Source organism: Strix aluco, chromosome 3, assembly GCF_031877795.1.
Source record: "Strix aluco isolate bStrAlu1 chromosome 3, bStrAlu1.hap1, whole genome shotgun sequence".
Classification (NCBI taxonomy): domain Eukaryota; kingdom Metazoa; phylum Chordata; class Aves; order Strigiformes; family Strigidae; genus Strix; species Strix aluco.
In genome coordinates, this window is record NC_133933.1 from 48,889,757 (window position 1) to 48,908,494 (window position 18,738).

General features: G+C 35.7%; 1 protein-coding gene across 2 annotated transcripts in view; it reads right to left on the reverse strand.

Moving 5' to 3' along the window:
• Positions 1 to 809: 809 nt before the first annotated feature.
• MAP3K21 (mitogen-activated protein kinase kinase kinase 21) overlaps positions 810 to 18,738 on the reverse strand; it is a 42,119-nt gene continuing 24,190 nt past the window's right edge. The window contains exons 3-11 of one of the 2 annotated variants that reach the window (XM_074818459.1): positions 18,526 to 18,674; positions 17,598 to 17,773; positions 12,805 to 13,045; positions 11,045 to 11,167; positions 8,238 to 8,354; positions 7,533 to 7,683; positions 6,395 to 6,489; positions 4,554 to 5,339; positions 810 to 3,486 (exon numbers count right to left, since the gene is read on the reverse strand). In XM_074818459.1, the coding sequence (XP_074674560.1) occupies positions 3,062 to 3,486; positions 4,554 to 5,339; positions 6,395 to 6,489; positions 7,533 to 7,683; positions 8,238 to 8,354; positions 11,045 to 11,167; positions 12,805 to 13,045; positions 17,598 to 17,773; positions 18,526 to 18,674 (2,263 nt within the window). In that variant the 3' untranslated portion in view covers positions 810 to 3,061. Of the gene's footprint in view, positions 3,487 to 4,553; positions 5,340 to 6,394; positions 6,490 to 7,532; positions 7,684 to 8,213; positions 8,355 to 11,044; positions 11,168 to 12,804; positions 13,046 to 17,597; positions 17,774 to 18,525; positions 18,675 to 18,738 lie in introns of both variants that reach the window. The other variant, XM_074818458.1, reaches the window with a different exon arrangement.

Consider the following 18,738-nt stretch of genomic DNA (forward strand, 5'->3'; position numbering starts at 1 on the left):
AGCATCAGAAGACATATTATGATCACATGAAAGAAAGAACAAGCTTATACCATATGTTTCTGCCCACATCAATTGCAAGAAATTACAGGAACGTTAAGATAATTAATCTTAAAGTAACAATTACATTCTAATGTTCCAAGAACAGGCTGGCCATAGTCTATAGTTCCTGGTTACTCACCAGAGAACTCCTTTGTACATGTTAAGAAAGCACTGAAATATATTTTACAAGAAAATTCAGGTCACTTTGCAATACAGTAACTACAAAACATTTATTTTTTTAAATAAAAACATTTAAATCATCAGGTTTTGTAAAACAGCATGTCAAGTGTTTATCTTAATCTGTGTAGTGTAAGCACCTGCAGTTTTATGCTAAAACAATCAACATAATTTATTATTTGGTCAGGCTATTAACTACATCAAAATAAATATACTTTTAACCAAGACAGATCATTTATAGAAAGTTTCTCTGGTGACAAGCGAAATACAGACTGCGGAACCATGATTGCAATAATTTTTTTTTTCTCTTTCTCTTCAATTTCAGCGAAGACTGGCCTACTATTTTAAAGTATAAAAACAATCATAAAGTACTATAGACTATAGCTTAAAAAACCTGCATCACAAAAATATTTGAGATGGCTTACCTAAACTGTCTCAGAATAAGAGGTGGAATACAAACTCCTAAATTAGTTACAGCACACTGGGCTGGTCATATCGTATGTCCCACTCTTACAGGAAATTATCCACTGAACAGGAGTAGAAACCTTTGCTTAATTAGAAGAGAGATAAGCCACTGATAAGTGAAAACTATATAGCTCACAAAGGGCTTTTAATGCTGATACTATTGATTACAAAACACAGGGTGCAAAATTCAACATTTAAAATTATATAAACCTTAAAAGTACAGAATAGAACTTAACAGAAGTTTACAAGTCACAATATTTCAGCACCTGAGATTTTCCTGTAGAAAGCCAGAGATGCTTTCTTCAGAAATATGCAATACAATCAACTCCTTTTCTCTCAGTATTACATAGGAATAATTGGTCAAGAAAGAGTTGAAAAATACATAATGCTCCAAGATTCTAACTAAGCCTTGAAGATAAATCTGCTATCAAGCTATACTTAAGATTTGATCCATGTGCACTACCTGACTTTAATTCATGAAAACATTTTGTATTAAAACTGGAATAGACTTCATCTATTAAAGTGTTCTGATGAAAATAATGTTTAAAGAAAAGACCAAGAACAGTACACAACCTGAATCATGTTAACAAAGAACTAAGAATACTGAAATAGAAACAAGTTTGAACAAAATGTAATAACTTAATAATCTGCTATGCAGGCATTTAGTTTTACAGACAACTAGTGGTTATGTCCTTACTTCTGGTAAACTAATACTTTAAGGAAATCCTTTTCTATTTTCACTTTGAGAGCTGGGAAGTTGCATTTTCTGTGTTCTGCTCTGTGTGATTAAGACTTCATGATTTTGTTGTGCATAATTATCAGTCATCCTCAAGGTAGCCACTGTACTGCATATACCAGTCTTAGAACAGAAACTTTCTTTTTTAATCCCTTGGTTTTGAAGCTTTAAGCAATTGTGTATTCTATTTAACAACTGAACTCCCAGACCCCAGAGCAAAGGAGAAGAAAACATTTGAAACACAGGTCCCAACAAAGCAGTGTTCTGATAGGAATAGTTTTATTCTAACATTATCTAATTTTATTTATGAAGAGTATTTAAATGTCAAATGATATGCAAAATGAAGACTTCAAATACTGGAATATGAGGGATGTTCCTTTGATTCTAGAAATGTTTTCATCAGGGAAAGTATACTGTACATTTGGTTTTATTATTCACTAGATAGTTTAATTGTTTTGCAGTATCAGTGTTAAAGGTTAAATGTTCCTCCCCCCACAATTAACTACTTGGAATTTTCAGAAACCTTTCTATCACTGAAAACCAGTCAAGCATATCTGTTTGTCCTTTAATTCCTAAAGATGAATAACTGGGCACTCAGTAGTAACTTTAGGAAGAAAAGGTGTAGAGATTATACCGAAAGATTTAATGTTAAATTATTGCAGTTTTTAAATTTGAGTGCAGCAAAATGCACCATTGGCTCACTTAAAACCAAAACCAATCATCCTTAAAACCCATCATCTTTCCTCAATACAAGGTGCAGCAGAGTTTAAAAAACGAGGGCAAACCCTTCCACCACAAACAAAAAGATCCCAATCCAAGACTATTGTTTTCAGTGCAAACACTGTAGTCTTCAAAAGGTTAAGAGTACAAATATTTAAGTTCCAGTGTATCCTTACCTACAAGGAATGTTGCTTCACATTACAGAGTATGTCAAATACCTTTAATCAAATTGCAATACTAAAAGCTTATCCTCTCCAATCGATACGGTGGCTGAAACCCTAGTGTTTATACAGGCAGTGTAACTTTCGGGAGAAACTAATGCACACGGTTGAAAGTTCTCACAAAAACCAAGGGCAAAGACTGCAAATTCAGCTGCTGGTCCTTAACCAATTTCAGTATCAAATGCCAAAAAGTAACCAGCTACTTAATGAGGAGTGAACAGAGCCTCCTGCACCAAGCATCTTAAATCCCCTGACCCCCTCCCTAACTGTACAGGCCACAGAGGCAAGATGCTGACAACCACTTCTTAGACAAAACTCTTCTTGACAGAACACAAACTTACTGTATGTCATTCATTTTTTCAATGTGCAAATGTTAAATTCCTAGCAAAACCCCTCAAACCTAAAGAAAACTTCTGTGACGTTGCAGAGGGAGGTGGGCATGTTATTTAGTAATTCAAAATATGTTTATGAAGTTCACCTGGAATACTGTTGTGCAGCACTGTGCTTTTAGAGTTACTAGCTGGGATTACAAGAAACATTTGAAAAAGGCACCTACTACGCTTTCTTAATTAGCTGCCCATTTTAATAATTTTGGTACTATTTGTCACAGTACATGAGAAAACAGCAGCACAAAGCATTAGATGGACAAGAATTTTATATTTGTTCCCCTTTAAAAAGCAAACATTTTTAAAATGAAAGGCATTCATGACAGAAACTCTCTCTCCAGTTCATATATAGATGGCCGACAAGTTTTGCTCTTCATTCTACATAAAGGCACAGTACAGTCTCTGTTTTGACCTTCCACATCAATATCAAGTAATGAGGGCACATGGCAGTTAGTTCTTTCCTCAGTATTTGGCAAGCAGTTAACATCTGGATCAACACTGCCCTCTAAATATTCAGTGTCCTTAGAGTTTGGTTTAATAATACGTGGAATAATCTGCCATGCATCGATTTTACTTCTTAGAGAAGAAGGTCGAGGCCTTGATATAATATTGATAGCGCTTTGCTTTTCAGTTGAAATACCACTGTGATTGCTTCTTTGTTGAACAGACCGAGAGTGCAGAGTTCCAGTAATTGATAGAACTGGTAATGTGGAGACATCATTGGTTGAAGCAAATCCATTAGCTAGGGGAAAGGCCAAACAAAAAAAAAAGACAATTTAAACCATGTGGCTTTCTGATTTCTTTGCCATTTATAAAACTGGGTTGCCATAAATACTAGTGGCTTTTTTTCAACCAGAAAAAAATAAGGCTCATACATTCGTGGAGAATCTCCTAAGAGAGGACCAGCAGTGCTCAAATACAGTTTCTGTACCTATACTCTCTGCTAGAGGCCATAATTATTTATTTTTTATTGCTATAAGAGATATATAGAGAAAGTATTAATCACCCAGTAACTGGATGAATACTGAGATTGGAATAAAGCCCCACAAATTTGTCTGGTTATTATGAGTAATTGCATATGCACAGAGTACCATGAAGAATATTACACTTAAGCCACCACAGAACATGAGTATCGAAATTTAGAACTTTTCAAAAACTCATTAATCATGAACTTATCCATCTACATGGAAACCAGATTTAAAGGCCTTTTCTTCAGTTTAAATTTTTATCAACAGCTTAACTTAAGGATTCGTGGAACATGTAACATGACTTCTAGGTCAAGCAAGCTAATCAAGAATTACCAAACTTGTTTTTCTTGAAGTTAATAAATGTGCAGTACTAAAATGATGCTCATTCACCTATGCGGACTGTGAAACTGTATTAAACAAGTGTACTCTCAGTCTCAGGAAGTCCACAACTACATAATACATGCAACTGACACAGTTTCAGTTTATTTCAGACATAATGCTAATATTGTACATTTCACAAAATGCAGGTTCTTGCTGACATGAAAAGACCAGGGAAACCTAGTCTTGCAACATCTCAGAAAATAGGTGTCACCTTAACATGAACCATCTCTTCCCCTTAAATCTCCATATGCACACTCCTTAACAGAATACTATTCCAAGTGCAGATAGTCCATTCAGTGTGCAGACGCTGAGGGCTTACCCACATACAGTTACGGTGGCTCAGCTAACACTTAACAGTTTAACAAAAATCTTAGCAACTCATTAGTAAATGGTTAGTTTCCCTACGTTTTTTGTTTCTATACTTAAAAATCCCCTACGGTTTAAATTCTTAATTACCCACCTGTGGTCTGAAAATTGTTCCCATCTGATAGGGTTCGTCTGTGACCCAACACACTTAACTTTGTCAAGGAATCATTTGGCACATTTTGAGATTCTTGATTCAGACAAAGATTAAAAGGCTGATTTTTTAATCGTGTAGAAACTGTGTTAGGAGCCAGCTGCAACCTCTGTTCTCTCTTACTTTCAGAAGTTTCAGATGAAAAGTCATCAGTGGAACTACATGGGCCACAATCACCAAGAACAGTGCTTACAAGAGCATCTTCACTGTCAGACTGAAGTAGGCATTTTGTGGAAATGGAGGGCATAGAGAGAAGATTCACAGTATTTGCAGCTGGATTTAGGGATGGAATACTTGTTTCCTCTTTCTTGGACTGCAATCGTGTAGGGCTGGCACTCCTGCGAAATTTTGATGCACGCTGAAATATTCCATCACGCTTCTTCTTCTCATCTTTAGGCAAGAGTTCATCTGGACCCTGTGATTTGTTCAGTTCTCTGATATCTAAGCCCAGGGCAACAGATGCAAGGAGGACAGCACACCCATACAGCACTGAATCAGTCTTCTTTTTCTGCAGTGTCCTGCTTAGACTGTTTGTAGGTGTCATTTGAGGAGTACTATTTGTAGAACTAGCAGAGGTTCCTTCTTCGAAACTCTCATGTTCCACTGTATTTTCACCCTGATCATCTTTCCAAAGAGGTAGATTAATATAGGCCTGATTCGGCAACTTAACTGGCTTTGGTCTTTTACTGTCCAGACCTTCAGGGAGAAGTTTCTTATCAGTACAGACACCTATAAAACATTACGGTATACTTTAAGACTGCAATTCAGCTTTTTTTCTATTGCATGGCTGCATAAGTACACCATTATTTCCTTTCACTTGCACAAGTATTAATCTTGTACTGTACACCCCCTTTGGATGCAGTCAGAAGCTCAGAGACACTGCAAGATTTAGAAACACATCCTAAGCCTAAAGCTCTTCATGTTCTCTTGATAGTCTTTAAAATAGTAGAAGTACCATTTTGCTACAATTTCATTTTTCTAGCAAGTCAAAAGAAAACTGTATTAGAAGTAACTTGCAGATCAATCTGCAAACTGTAAACAAATTCTTTTCCACATCTGAAAGACTTACCTTTATTTTAAGAGAGGCATAATGTATCTCTCAACCTTCATGCACCCAACACAGTTGAAGAGCAGATATTGTCTTTGTATTTTCTGTGATATTTGAGGATTTGCAATGCTTTGGTAGTGCTTTTCAAATAACACGGAAAGTATTACCATGTATGGATTACAGTGAAGTATTTTACTATACACAAACTGCCAGATAAGATCTGGAACACATTCTTTACAACGTTTTCAATTAAGCCATGTTCCAAAATCCAGTGAGTTACTAGAATTTTTTCCAATTAATTCATTAGGCCATGGTGGCCTAGAGAAAAAAAGTAACAATACTCTAATACTCCTCTAACAATAAAATCATTAATGATCATTTAAATGTCAAGAGAATTACTGATTTAGATATTTCCTTTTAAAAGAAACTAAGTGGTGACTGCAGACCTTGTACAGAGATCAGCCTGCAACTCAAAAAAGTGGAAAAAAATCTCCTATGTGGTACTGCTCACACACCAAGTATATTTCTTAGCTGCTAATGGTGGAAATGTAAAGATGTTAACACTTGCATTTTTTTTATAGATAGGTTTTTTGCACAGGAAAATTATTTGTAGCATGACTACTCTTCTAATAATCTGCATAATCCTCAAGGAATCAAAGCAATACAATTTGTAACATTGGAGGTATACTTAACACTATTATATGGCAACTTTCACTTTTTCAAAAATAGCTGTTACCTTGGTCCACAAATAGCGAAGCTAAGGGAACACCCTTCTGATTCTTCATTAAAAGCGTTGACCAAGGGTTGCTGCCATCTGAAAGAGGTCTTATTCTGAAATAACAATAGTTATTTTGATATTACAGAGGATACCATGCTTATATACATTTTGACAGAAAATTACTAAAACATCTTTTTTTAATCTATAAATATGTAGTAACTTGAAAACAGTAATGCTTTCCAAAGGTAAAAAAACCCTGTATATAATAGCACAGAGTCATATGGTTATAAATTGATTCATGCCTTATATCAGCTATTCCTTATAAGATTAAAATTTCAGATCTAAAAAGAAAGCCAACGAAAAGTGGGCCTTGACTACCTATTGAAAAACAAAAGTTGGTGAAAACCTGGACAGCAGTTTCACTGTGACGAAGAAATGATGTGAATATTGGAAATTTATTAAACAAACAACAATATCATAAAGCCAGTTTCAATAGATGGTCTGGAACCAACTGCTGCTGCAGGTAAATGAGTGGATGTCTCTACCAAGAAAAAAATAAAGGGGCTATAAATAATTATATATTCTAGAAGGGACAAGGAAAAGGATCTCTTGCTTCAGAAAAACTGCTAATCTCCAGTTTTGAGCAATCAGAAAAAATAATCTGAAAGCGAAGGTATCCAACTGATTTTCACAACCGTTTCACTCTGTGATTGTCAGTGTAAATGATGTTGCTGGGTGTGAACTGTGCTTCACGTGTGCAGTCAGTCAGTCTTATTTAATCATACTGGAAGTGCCCACTGGGGGCCATACTTGCAGTACCTCAAGTCAATCTGAGGAAGGGCAAGATAAGACAGGCCATGAATGTCTGGTATGCATTAGTAGCTCAGCATCCCCAAATATTCCAAGTTTCAAAAACCTCAGACAAAGGGTAATAGACAAAAAACCACCAAAACCTTAAGTTAAGTAAGCATTTTATTCTCAAGTCTATGTGGGGAGCTACTCATTATTAATTTAATTCCTAAATTAATTAAAAGGTAAGACTGAGTTTTAATGGTAACTAGAGACTGCAGAACTTCTCTCACTCACTACCTATGTTAGTGATTCAGTTACCAAGAACACTTAGTATTATCAAACAAACAAAATGTAGTAGACATACTTGTCCTTACAATCTGCACGATCCTTTGTTTGAACTGAACTTGGTCCCCATGTACAACCTCTCTTTTTAAAACTTCTCTTCACATCTTCAAACTCTTCTTGGTGAAAAGTTGTGCTCCTTCCCCAAGTTCTGTTGCTTTCATCTGAAGTTACTAGAGATTGGATTTAAACACACAAACAAAAAAAAACCCCACACATGAATAGTATTTCTAAAACCAAAATATTTTGACAGAATAGAGCATTTTCTGCAAAACTATTTTGACACAGTAACACGACGAGGAGGAGACAAAATTTGAGATTTTTTTCTTTTACAAAAACCACCACGCAAACTGCACTGATCCAAAAAGATGAGCAAGCAAGAAAAATAATATATGAGCTGACAAGAGACCCAAATTAAAGATAAAGCAGCAAAACAATCACATTTTCCATGCCTCCTTTAACTGAGAACCTTATATTTAGGCAATTCAGACAAGTGAGTTAGACTGAGCACTTAAATTCCAATGAAGAAAATATATGCTATTGAACAATCGGTATCAAATGAAACAGAGTATTCCAATTGTGACAATGATTAGTGTTTTCTTTCTCACTATGCCAAAATAAATTATACTTTTAAAGTGTCTAACCCTTCATTAAATGCTTAGTCTGTCACTGTCTCAACTGTTAAATTAAACAGAACCAGCACCTTTGAAATGTAATGAAATCTTGCCTTTTTTCATAACCCCACTGGGAAGTTCATATTCACTTGTGATATCTACATCTTGCTGGTACACATATATACTGTTTCTTCGGCCATTAGTTGTGTGTATATCTGTTTTGGGAATCACTGAGGAAAAATTAAGAGAATGTAGCAGAGATCTTAGTCAAGTTGATTTCAGAAATGGAACTGTTTCCCTTATATTTTTGTCTTTGGGTCATAAAGCCCATATCTATAAAGGCACTAAGAATCTTTTGATAGTGGGTTTTTACTATAGGGTTCAGAGGATCCTTCTTCTAGGACCAGACCCAGGCAAATAGATTTTCATATACGACCAACTGGAAAAGTAACTTGCTATCAATGTAGCGTGCTTACAGTTATGATGGAGAGACCTAAGAGAAAAACAACTCAACCAGTTATAACAGCATGATAAATGAAGTGGCATTTACATGGCCATGGTTCTGCTGCACTGCACAGTGGCCTCCCCTCCTGCCTCACCCTACACCTTTGCGCTAGCACAGTTTCCCCTGTAGTACAGCACTCTACTTGCCTTCTTCACGCTCCCATTTTGAACCAGATTCCAGGACCTATGGAATACATATCTTACTGGTTTTCCTCCTCCCTTTAAAACACCTTCCAGTATCAGCTGAATTTGGTTTAATAACAAGATCTACGTTTAACTAGATTTTTATTTTAATTTTAAAACTTCTTAATTTTAAAAACTTTTAGATTTGGAAGCTAGACTCACTCAGGACAAAGTGAAGCAATCAAGTAACCAATTGTTAGATATTCCTGTTCAAATCATCTGTACTTGAGCAAGTCTTCTTGAAACAAAGACACTTTGAAGTTAAATCAAGATAAAACATTATTGTGGGAAAGAGAATTTATTTTGCACAGGTGCAGATGGGTGTGGAAGTTAAATTGTTTCAGCTAGATACTCCTGAGAGATCTGATAAGCTTTTAGGTAAAGCCTAGGGATCCAAACTCAGAAACAGAAGTGTTCTTCTTTTAAAGGAGAGCCTTTATGTTGTCCTGTATGTCTAGTCCTACAAATACAAATGCCTGCTCAAATAAAAAAAAAGGAGAATCCCCAGTGGCACTTAGCACACATGCAAGGAGTGGCACTGCTATAGCCTACATAAGGGTTTTTTTTAAAAAAAACAAAAACAAAAACAAAACCCAAAAATCTCTCAAGTTTTCAGAATCATGCCAATATCTGACACTTGCTTCATTTCCAAGCATTTCCATACAGAGCAAGGAGAATCAAAGATAAAACGAGACAGTTTTGTTTATATGTAATTATGACATTTTACTAAGAAAAATGTTTCTTACCTTGTGTGGTAAAAAAACAACCAATCAAAAAAACCCACCACATGGTTTGAGGTCAGGAAACCATTATCAACACACATACTGTCAGCTAACTTCTGAAAAAGACTTTACGTCATTTTTCCTTCCATCTCCAGTTTTCACTAAGCAAAGCAAGACAGGGTTTATCCAGCTCTTTCCTTTATCCACAACATATGAGTTGTAATGGTCTTCACCCAGGGAACTGTATTAGTTACAGTTCAGACAAATAATAAAGTTACTGCCAGAAAAGACACCACTTCTCCTTTAGACATCAATAATGAAAAGGATTTCATAAGGCAGAGGTATTCCAGAGAGATGAGAGACTTGGTTTCTATCCAAAGTGTAAAACAAAGTTTCAGGTTGGTAAAAAAAAAAAATTAAAAATAATCTTTAAACTAGCTACAGACCGTAAGCAGAAAAAAAATCCCCATACATTTTGACTTCCCCTCCTCCTTATTTACATCTGATAATGCCAGACTCTGAGGTAATTCCCTTCAGAGGTGACTACCCTTGGATGAGAAGATAGTCACTGTCCATAAGCAATCAGCTGGAACAGGTTCCACTGATTTCATACAGAGAGAGAAACTTGAGGCTTTTTCATCTCACATAGCATTCCATACTAAATATGGATAATTAGACAATCTACTTTGCACAATAGATCAGACAGTACAAACGCAAGCAGTGAATCCTGTAGGAACAGTTTTCTATCTCTACATATATCATTCCCAAATATAAATGCAGACTTCACTGTAATAATATGATCGGTTTTCTTCTATATTCATGGTACTTCCACTACATGAGTACTGAACACACCTTCCCTTCTATCATCAGTACATATGGAACAATGTAGGCCTACAAGCATAGCCACAATTTTATGTTTGTTTCTTTCTGTTGGTTTCAAAAAAACCTATATCAAGCTTTCTTCTTTATTTCCTTCTGTATTTGCTCAAACCTTGCTTCTCTTTCGACACAAGCAAGCTGGGTTGATGGCTGATTCTTCAGCCTTTTCATCCTACATGACTCCCTTATTTTCTGAATCTTTTTTTTTTTCGTTGGTTTTTCTTTTTTTTTCTGATAGTCCATAACTGATTTCCTTTACTGACTCCAATACTTAATAAAAACTTGTTTTCCATCTTACATGGGTTCTAAATGTGATGCTTTGCCTTTTGCCATTATAAATTTTCATTCTTCTTTTTTTTATCCCAGTCAGTTTACAAATGAGTTCCTGAAGTTATTAAGGAAATACATGATTTAAAGCATTCACAATAATTTTGAATTAATAAAAATTAGCATTTTAGCAAGATTATCCTTCCCATTAAAGAACAAGTTGCAAATGTTAGAACAAATTAAGGGATCTGGAAATCAGACAGAAATCTGTCTGGAATCTGATATTACTACCAGCATTGCAGTGAGTGTATGGAACAAACAGTCTCTGTTGACCAAATGAACAAATAGAAATGGTGGAGACTTACACTGTATAGCTCGAAGACGAGGAATTATTGTGGGGCTACTTGATGGGCTAGAGCTGTTACTGTTTAAACTCCTCCTCTTATCCAGATTGGGAGATGCCTGCACTGTTATTTTGTGCTGGAAATCTGTAGGAGAATAAAACAAATCAGTTTTAATTTTTTGAATAAAAAAATCTTCAGGAGATTATACCACTTTACTATAAAAAATCAAAGCTATATAATGAATTAGAATTGATAATATATGTTCATATTAAAACTACTGACAAACTAACTCTTAAGGTAACAATTTAGATATTGAGTCAGGCAGGATTTCACACCTTCAGAGACACTATATGATAGGTTTGCAGTAACACCAACAAAAGCAGGTAGGTCCAAGTAGACCCAAACTGAAACACGTTCACATCACAAGCTGTTATTCAATCTTGTTGGTTGTTAGAGGGGTAAGAAATATCTCCACATTTCATCTAAAACCAATCAATATTCATGGCAATCAGATTTGCCTTTTTTTTTTTTTTAACATGTAACTCATATACAACACGAAAAGTAGCATTGATGAGGAAGTCACATCTATCAACATGTCAGAAAAACAAGACACAAAATTACAGAATTACAAATATTCATAGCAATGTAAAAAAAGAACAAGAACAAATATTGGCAAGTAGGAAAAAAAATCTATGAAAAATTTTGACTATATGCCCCTAATCCCCATCATCAGTGCAATTAGATTACATGCTATTCTTGCAACAGAATTGTCTCAAAGACAAGTTCATCTGGATGATTCTTGACAACAAAGAGCTAAATGGTATTCTGAGAGCTATGATATCCTCAGATCTGTGTGAGCGTGGCATTAAGTTCTTACTGCATTAGTAATAAACTGACAGACTTGACCTGGAAGCCACTGGAAAGAAGCCTATCAACATCAGGATGCTGGAACCACTACTGAAGGCTTTCCAACCACCGGTGTAACCTTGAGTTTCTGTAGTGCCATCTCGTGGCAGCATTAAAAAGGCACCACTAAACCAGATCAACACTAAAAAAATCCCGACTTTTTACAAACACCTCCTTTGCAAAAGGGGCATTTTAATGCGTTCATGGGTAGAATGAAATGCTCTAATATTCAAAATTATACTATTTTGGAGTGAAAATGTGGTATGTTCTGTTGCTATTATAGTCTTTTGTTGCAACAAGTAAGGCACTGAAGATTATAACTGCTGTGTTGTATTTTGCGACTGCAATAAGCATGCGGTATGGACCCACCACACCTGTACCTCCAGCCATTACAAAGTGTTGTTTTTCTACTATGTATTTGCAAGTTTAGGGCAAACAGCACTAATACTTGATCATGTTAGAAAGTTCAATAAGACTGTACTTTTCTATCTGCACAAAAAGAACAATAGGAAAAATCCAAACTTCGAACCAGTCTTAAAACATTTGGCTTCCATGCTAGTAACCTTTCCCTCTAGATACCATGGACTTCCAGCTGAATCAGGTGAAAGACTCTTCCAGCTGAAATGAGGACTACTCCCCAAGAATATGATACATGAAAGTTGCTTCCTTAGGGGGAAGAAGGAAAAAAAAAAAAAACACAACACGAAAAGGGGCTATACAATTCTTACCATACCCTTTTGCACTATTAAGGTAGAAGGACCTGCAATGAATTAAAATAGCAGCCAATAGCTAATACTAAAAACATTAACCATGGAACTGAAGCCTGCACATTTAATCATAACATACATTGTGAACTTCAAAAAAAAATTGCAAACCTGAAGGCAAACTAATTCTGTGTCCATCTTTAAGTTTTAAGCGGCTTCTTTTAAATTTGCCCTTCCTCTTCTTTACATTGGGTTTCTCTTGATTTAACTGGAATATCATGATATTCAGCTCACGCTCCAGTACATCGATCTCGCGTTCTGCTAACTGCTGCTCACGGCGCTTAAGTAATTCTTCTTGAGATTTTTGCTGAAGAGCTGCTCTTGTCAACTCCTCTTCTCGTGATCGAAGCTCCTGAAGGTAAGATTCACACAAGTGAAACTAAGTAATAACGTGAAGTTTGTATTAAAGGATATATAAAGTGCAGAGTAGCTTGATTTACTGATCTATTTTCATGTTGTACTATATGTGTGTAACATGCACATACGACCTTCTGACAGTCCTCCATTCTTCATAAGCCAAGACTCTGTATCTGGACACAATCAAGCATTATACAAATTTTCTTTTACCCATTTAACTTGAGTCACTTAAGGCACATAAGCACTGGCAATGGGGACAACACATCCAATCAAATATTATCAGTTTACAGCCTAGCACAAAATGTGCTCCAAGTACTTCACATCAGAGCCTCCCATAGCATGAGGGCTGCTCTTAGATAGCTCCTATGCACTAACATAAAGTCAATGACCTGATGAATACACAAATGAATGCCTTTATCTTAAATATTCTAACCTTTCCTGTTTTTCAGCCACGTATTAAGTAGCACTTTTCTATCTAGAAAAACAATCAGTATTACACCGGATGAGGATTAGTGTAACAGGATAAACCAAGTCATAAGACAGAAGACAGCTGTTTCTTAATTAAAATCTAGCAGGTATCTGTATAACATCAAACAGCTACTAACCACTGAATTACACCACACAGACTCTCCAACCATCAGTCCCACAGAATAGTTGTTCTTCTCCCTTTATTCTTTTCTATTTTAGAGAAGAAAAAGCTTTAGTAAGGAAACTAGTTAATTTTTCAGGGTAAATGAACCCCCAAAGGCTAAACAGTCTTAAACCTGCCATCTTAAAATTATCTTAATCTTCACCTTCCAAAATCTGTTAAAATATATCTGAAATTTAAGTAAGCCTCCCCTCATAGTACGGGGCATATTATACACAAAACAGACTTACCCAGAAGTCTTCTAGTCAGTACTGCTAATAAAAGAGACTACAGGAAAAGGAGAAGCTATGATGTGACTGACACTGTACGTTTCTCACTACAGAATTTTTTCCTTTTTACGTATGCTTGTGTAAATTCTACCTGGATACAGACTGAAATTCAATTCAAAATAGAAAACCAGCATTTGAAATTAAGCTATGTTAAAAGTTGTGGATAGACAAGAATCTTATTCCGATTTAAAATTAATTCATTTTGTCATGGTACAATTTTATAATTGTGGTGTCTCTTTTTTTTTTTTCCAGATCAGACTACCTAAATCTGCTCATCGGTATCCAGCAATGTCATATGCCAGCACAATTCCTTATCACATACAGTGAAAGCAAAAAACTGGCTTTTCTGCTCTTTTTAATTCCCACTTTGTCTTGAATAAATTAGTTCCTGAACTATACTACTATGGTGTTTTCAAATGAGGGGAAAAGACCCTTTCCGTTCTTGCCAAAAAGACTATGTATGACAAAAGACAGGTCAGCACTGAAGCAAACTGATTCTGTGGGAAGTATCTGTTTCTTAGAAAGATCCTTGTTTTTTCTTTATAACTATGGCATACGCACATTGTTTATCAATATTTTCAAATCTAATTGGAATGATTGACAAATTTCATACGGTTTGCTAATTTTGAGTGAGCTTGTTTCAACACAATAAAAAAAAATATTTTAAATGCACTGTTTAGCATACACAGTTTTGCAAAAGGCAATTCTGCCTCTTAGAAATTCAAAGGAGCCTGTCTTCACACCAGAAAGTAAGGTTTTGAGTTTTTTGTTTGTGTTTTTTTAAAGATACTTAATCAATTTAGAGACTGCTGCAAATTCTCACTTTCCTCCTCCTCCCATCCAGTCAAAACTGGCCAACCTAAAACAAGGGTTGGAAGCAGAAACTGCATGAATTCAAATTTAGAATAAAGGTACTTTAGAGTTTAAATAGAAAAGATCTTTATTACTGTAATAAAGATGTATTAGGAGACACTGTTGATGATTCACCTCTTGTTGTCCTCAAATCCAGATTCCATAAAGCTGAGTAACTAGGCAAAAATTGAGGGCCTGTATTGAAAAGGTAGACAGTCTAGAAAAAGTAATAGTGCTTCTTCACTGAGAGATTAAGTATTTACTCTTTTCCAAATAAACTAATTAAAAACAGACTTACTGCAATTAGTTATGCAATGTTTCTACACCACTCTGCAATTAAAACACCCATTGTAAGGAAGCTAGGAATGAATTCGATATTTAAGTTGCTCAAGAATGTTTCTCAAAAGATTGTGATCTTCTCTTGGAGTAGGTGTCACCATCACTCATTTACAGCAAGCCCTTGAGGAAATTCTTCCAGCTAGAGAAGTTCCTCTTTTACAGGGCATGAGACTCCATGCAGGGGTTTTTTGTTTCTTTTATTATTATTATATAAATACTTCATAGTCACAACTTTCTCCCTAATACCTGACAGTAAATTGATAATATGCCAAATTAAATAAGCCTGCACCTATGAAAACCTTGTCTAAGTCAAAGTTACATGCTTTCATTCTTAAAAAATTTTACCTAATTAAGGCAGATGCCTTCGGAGATGCATTTACTTTGGCATATGAGAAGTAAATTTCATTTTTTCTTTTGCTCTCCCTAATTAAGCTTAACTCACTTTTACACCAAAAATATGACTCTTCTCCCAAAGCTTTGCACTGACTTATTTAATCCTAAACTTGATTTAGTCAGATTTTTCTTCAATAGGAAATCTCATACTGGACTAATGCCTTCAGAAAATAAAAATATGAACAAAAACCTGAATGGGAATGCCTGTTATAATTGCTCCCAGAGTAAAAAGGAGAAAATGGTTGGTTGAGCAGTTGCTGGAGGGGCAGAAAAGAGAGTTATGCCCTATGGTAGGCTGTGGCAAGTAAACACAGCAGCTGGTGACCCCACGGCAAGTAAAAACAGAAGTGTCTACTCTCTGTAGAGGACTATAACCCATCTGGAAAAGAGGCACACAGCCCAGCTCCAGCAACCTGTAAGCTCACTGCAGGAAAGGTAGAGACTACACAGACAACACCTACCCAGTTCTGTGAACTGAAATGGAAGAGTGAAAAGCAGACGGTGGAAGAAAACGCAGATAGGAAGTATGTATGATCATTATTGACAATACTGCAATCCTAGGGTGATCAATAAATTCTGATACCGCATATGCTGGTATTATAGTAGATCTGTAATGTCAGACCCATCACCAGGCAACACTCCACAAACAGCCATTTGTGACACTTGATGAGAAGTAGTGAGGGACAAAAGCTACTGACAGTGACTTCCAAGATGAGAGTTTAGTTTTTGCTTTTGTCAGTCTTAAGTGACTATGTCTTTTATAAAGGTTTCTTCACAAGGCACTGCAACTCAATATGTTTCTTCCTCAACTATTACCACTTCATGAAAAACAACAACAAATATATACTGGGCAATACTTATACTGAAAAAAAGATGAACAAAGAAGGAATTTGTTTCTACTAGAAGCATTTCTAACAGGGGCTCAAGAGGACACCTGGCCTATTCCAACTGTTACCTTTATCGAGTCGTCTAAAGGAAAATATAAACCTCAGGGTGATTAAAAATTAGATGAAGTAACTAAATGAGAGGGCAAAGAGAATGAACAGTGAGTGCTTATTTACCACGTACATATCATATGAGAATATAGAAAGAAGATCAGTGACTGGAATCTGGATAATAAAGAGAAACTGGATTTGCTGATTCATGAGTACAAGTTTGACCTAATCAATCTTATTAATATATGGCAAGAAGTTTTCCAAAACTGCAACACTGAAAGAGATCAGTATTATCAGTCTGTTCAGGAAGAGAAATAAAAGCACTATTCCATTTTTGGAAAAGAAGCCATGTGATACAATCATATAACAGAACAAAAAGCTTTCATTCCCACAGCTGAGGAGAGTGTTCAGCTGCAGCTGAAAATCTGCAGTGGTTACAAAGATTAGCTAAGGGGTAAATAAACTCTGGTTTGTTTGTCAAGGGATGCATTCAAATATCCAAGAAAAGAAAAACATGTTTTAAAGAGAGCCTACATGCCACACTTACAACCTGTTTTCTTTGGGGAGACAGGTGTGGATATGTTTCTTTTTCAACTGCAAGTACTTCTTGAATAAGCCATTCATATGATAACACTCAATTACTACAGTAACATTATACTTCCTGCCAAACTTAACATTTCACTTCAACTGAAATACCTCTAGCTATAGTTTCAGCATACAGAACTGTTTATTGGTTTTGTTAAGGAAGAAAGGGGGAAAGCAATGTTGTCTGAAATTTGAGAAAACCAGTATTCAAACCTTTTTTCTAAAGGAAGTTTGCTGCAAGACAGTTCCAGGGTTATCTATACTGTCCAGAAACATATTAATGGAATTTAAGAATAGTACATCCACCATCAAGAATAGGCAACTTAATTTAATAATGTTTTAATGGAAGAGTGAATCCTCTCTTCCAAGTAGTTTATCCTCTCAAGTGCATCTCCACTACTGAATCGGGTTTCCAGTATTTTATTGGTAATCCACAATTCAGAAGTTCAAAACTGCTGTATCACATAAATGTGCATACACACATACCCTTCCTTCAGTGCCATGCAATTGGAAAAATCAACTTACTTTTTCCTTGGTCCTCAATTCATTGAATATCTGCTGAATTTCCAATTTCCAGTCATCTTGCATGGAATGGAAAGACTCTTGAGGCATTTCAGTCATAACTGCCCCTTCGATGGCAGTAAGCTGTTCAAGAATTAAGGCAAACGATGGTCGGATATGAGGGTCCTGCTCCCAGCATTCTAGAATTTATTAAAATCCCATCAGTTTTTAATAGCACATAGAACTTTTTGAAGAACTACATGAATTTCGAGTTACTCGCTACTGTACTTCCAAGTTCTAAAGTGTTGCCTTTTACCTGCAGGGCTTCCCTAGTTCTGTTTCCATTTACACAAGTGACATCTACTAACCTGTACTCAGAAGACTATTTTTGTATTAATAGTCAAGTTTTTTTCATCTCTATCATTACGGTCTGAAATAGCAAAAGTAGCAGTACTGCACATAAGGGATACTTATAAAAGGTAAATAAATTTATTAAACACAAGGAAATAGCCATTAGCAAGCAATGTTTATTTCTCTGTAAAGTGTTTCCAAAACATTTTTGACACTCAGGAAGAAACATTGAGAAAAAAAATAGCATTTGCAGTTCTTCCCCTTGGGATTTTAATCTTGATCTTGTATTGATCTCTAGTATATCCTGTAGTTTATGAAAATTAATGCAATTTGAGTGTAAATCAGTAAAGCCAGAGCAAAAATATGTACTCGGTCACTACTGAAGAACTTATGTGGTACACAGCAATACTGTATGACTTCCTCAGAAACACATTCAACTGTGTCTAACACCAGATTGCTGTGTAAAGAGAAACAAAATACTTTGTACAGAGCACAATATTAAATGAGGTGTGCCACATGCAGCCACATGACTATTACGGGCAAGGATACATACCTCCAAAATATAGCTATTTAAATACATAGGAAGAAACAACATAGGTACCTTTCATTAGTTTTGCAAATGGTTCAGGGCAGGTGGATGGAATGGGCAAAGTAAGCTTATTGACAGCAACTCCATAAGCCACAGCAAGGCCATCAATGCCACGGTAAGGAACTTCTCCTGTTAGCAGTTCCCACAGCAACACTCCATAACTACAAAAGGTAATTTTTTTAATGGTTATTTTCTGAATACTGACACATTGTTTACTCAAGAACA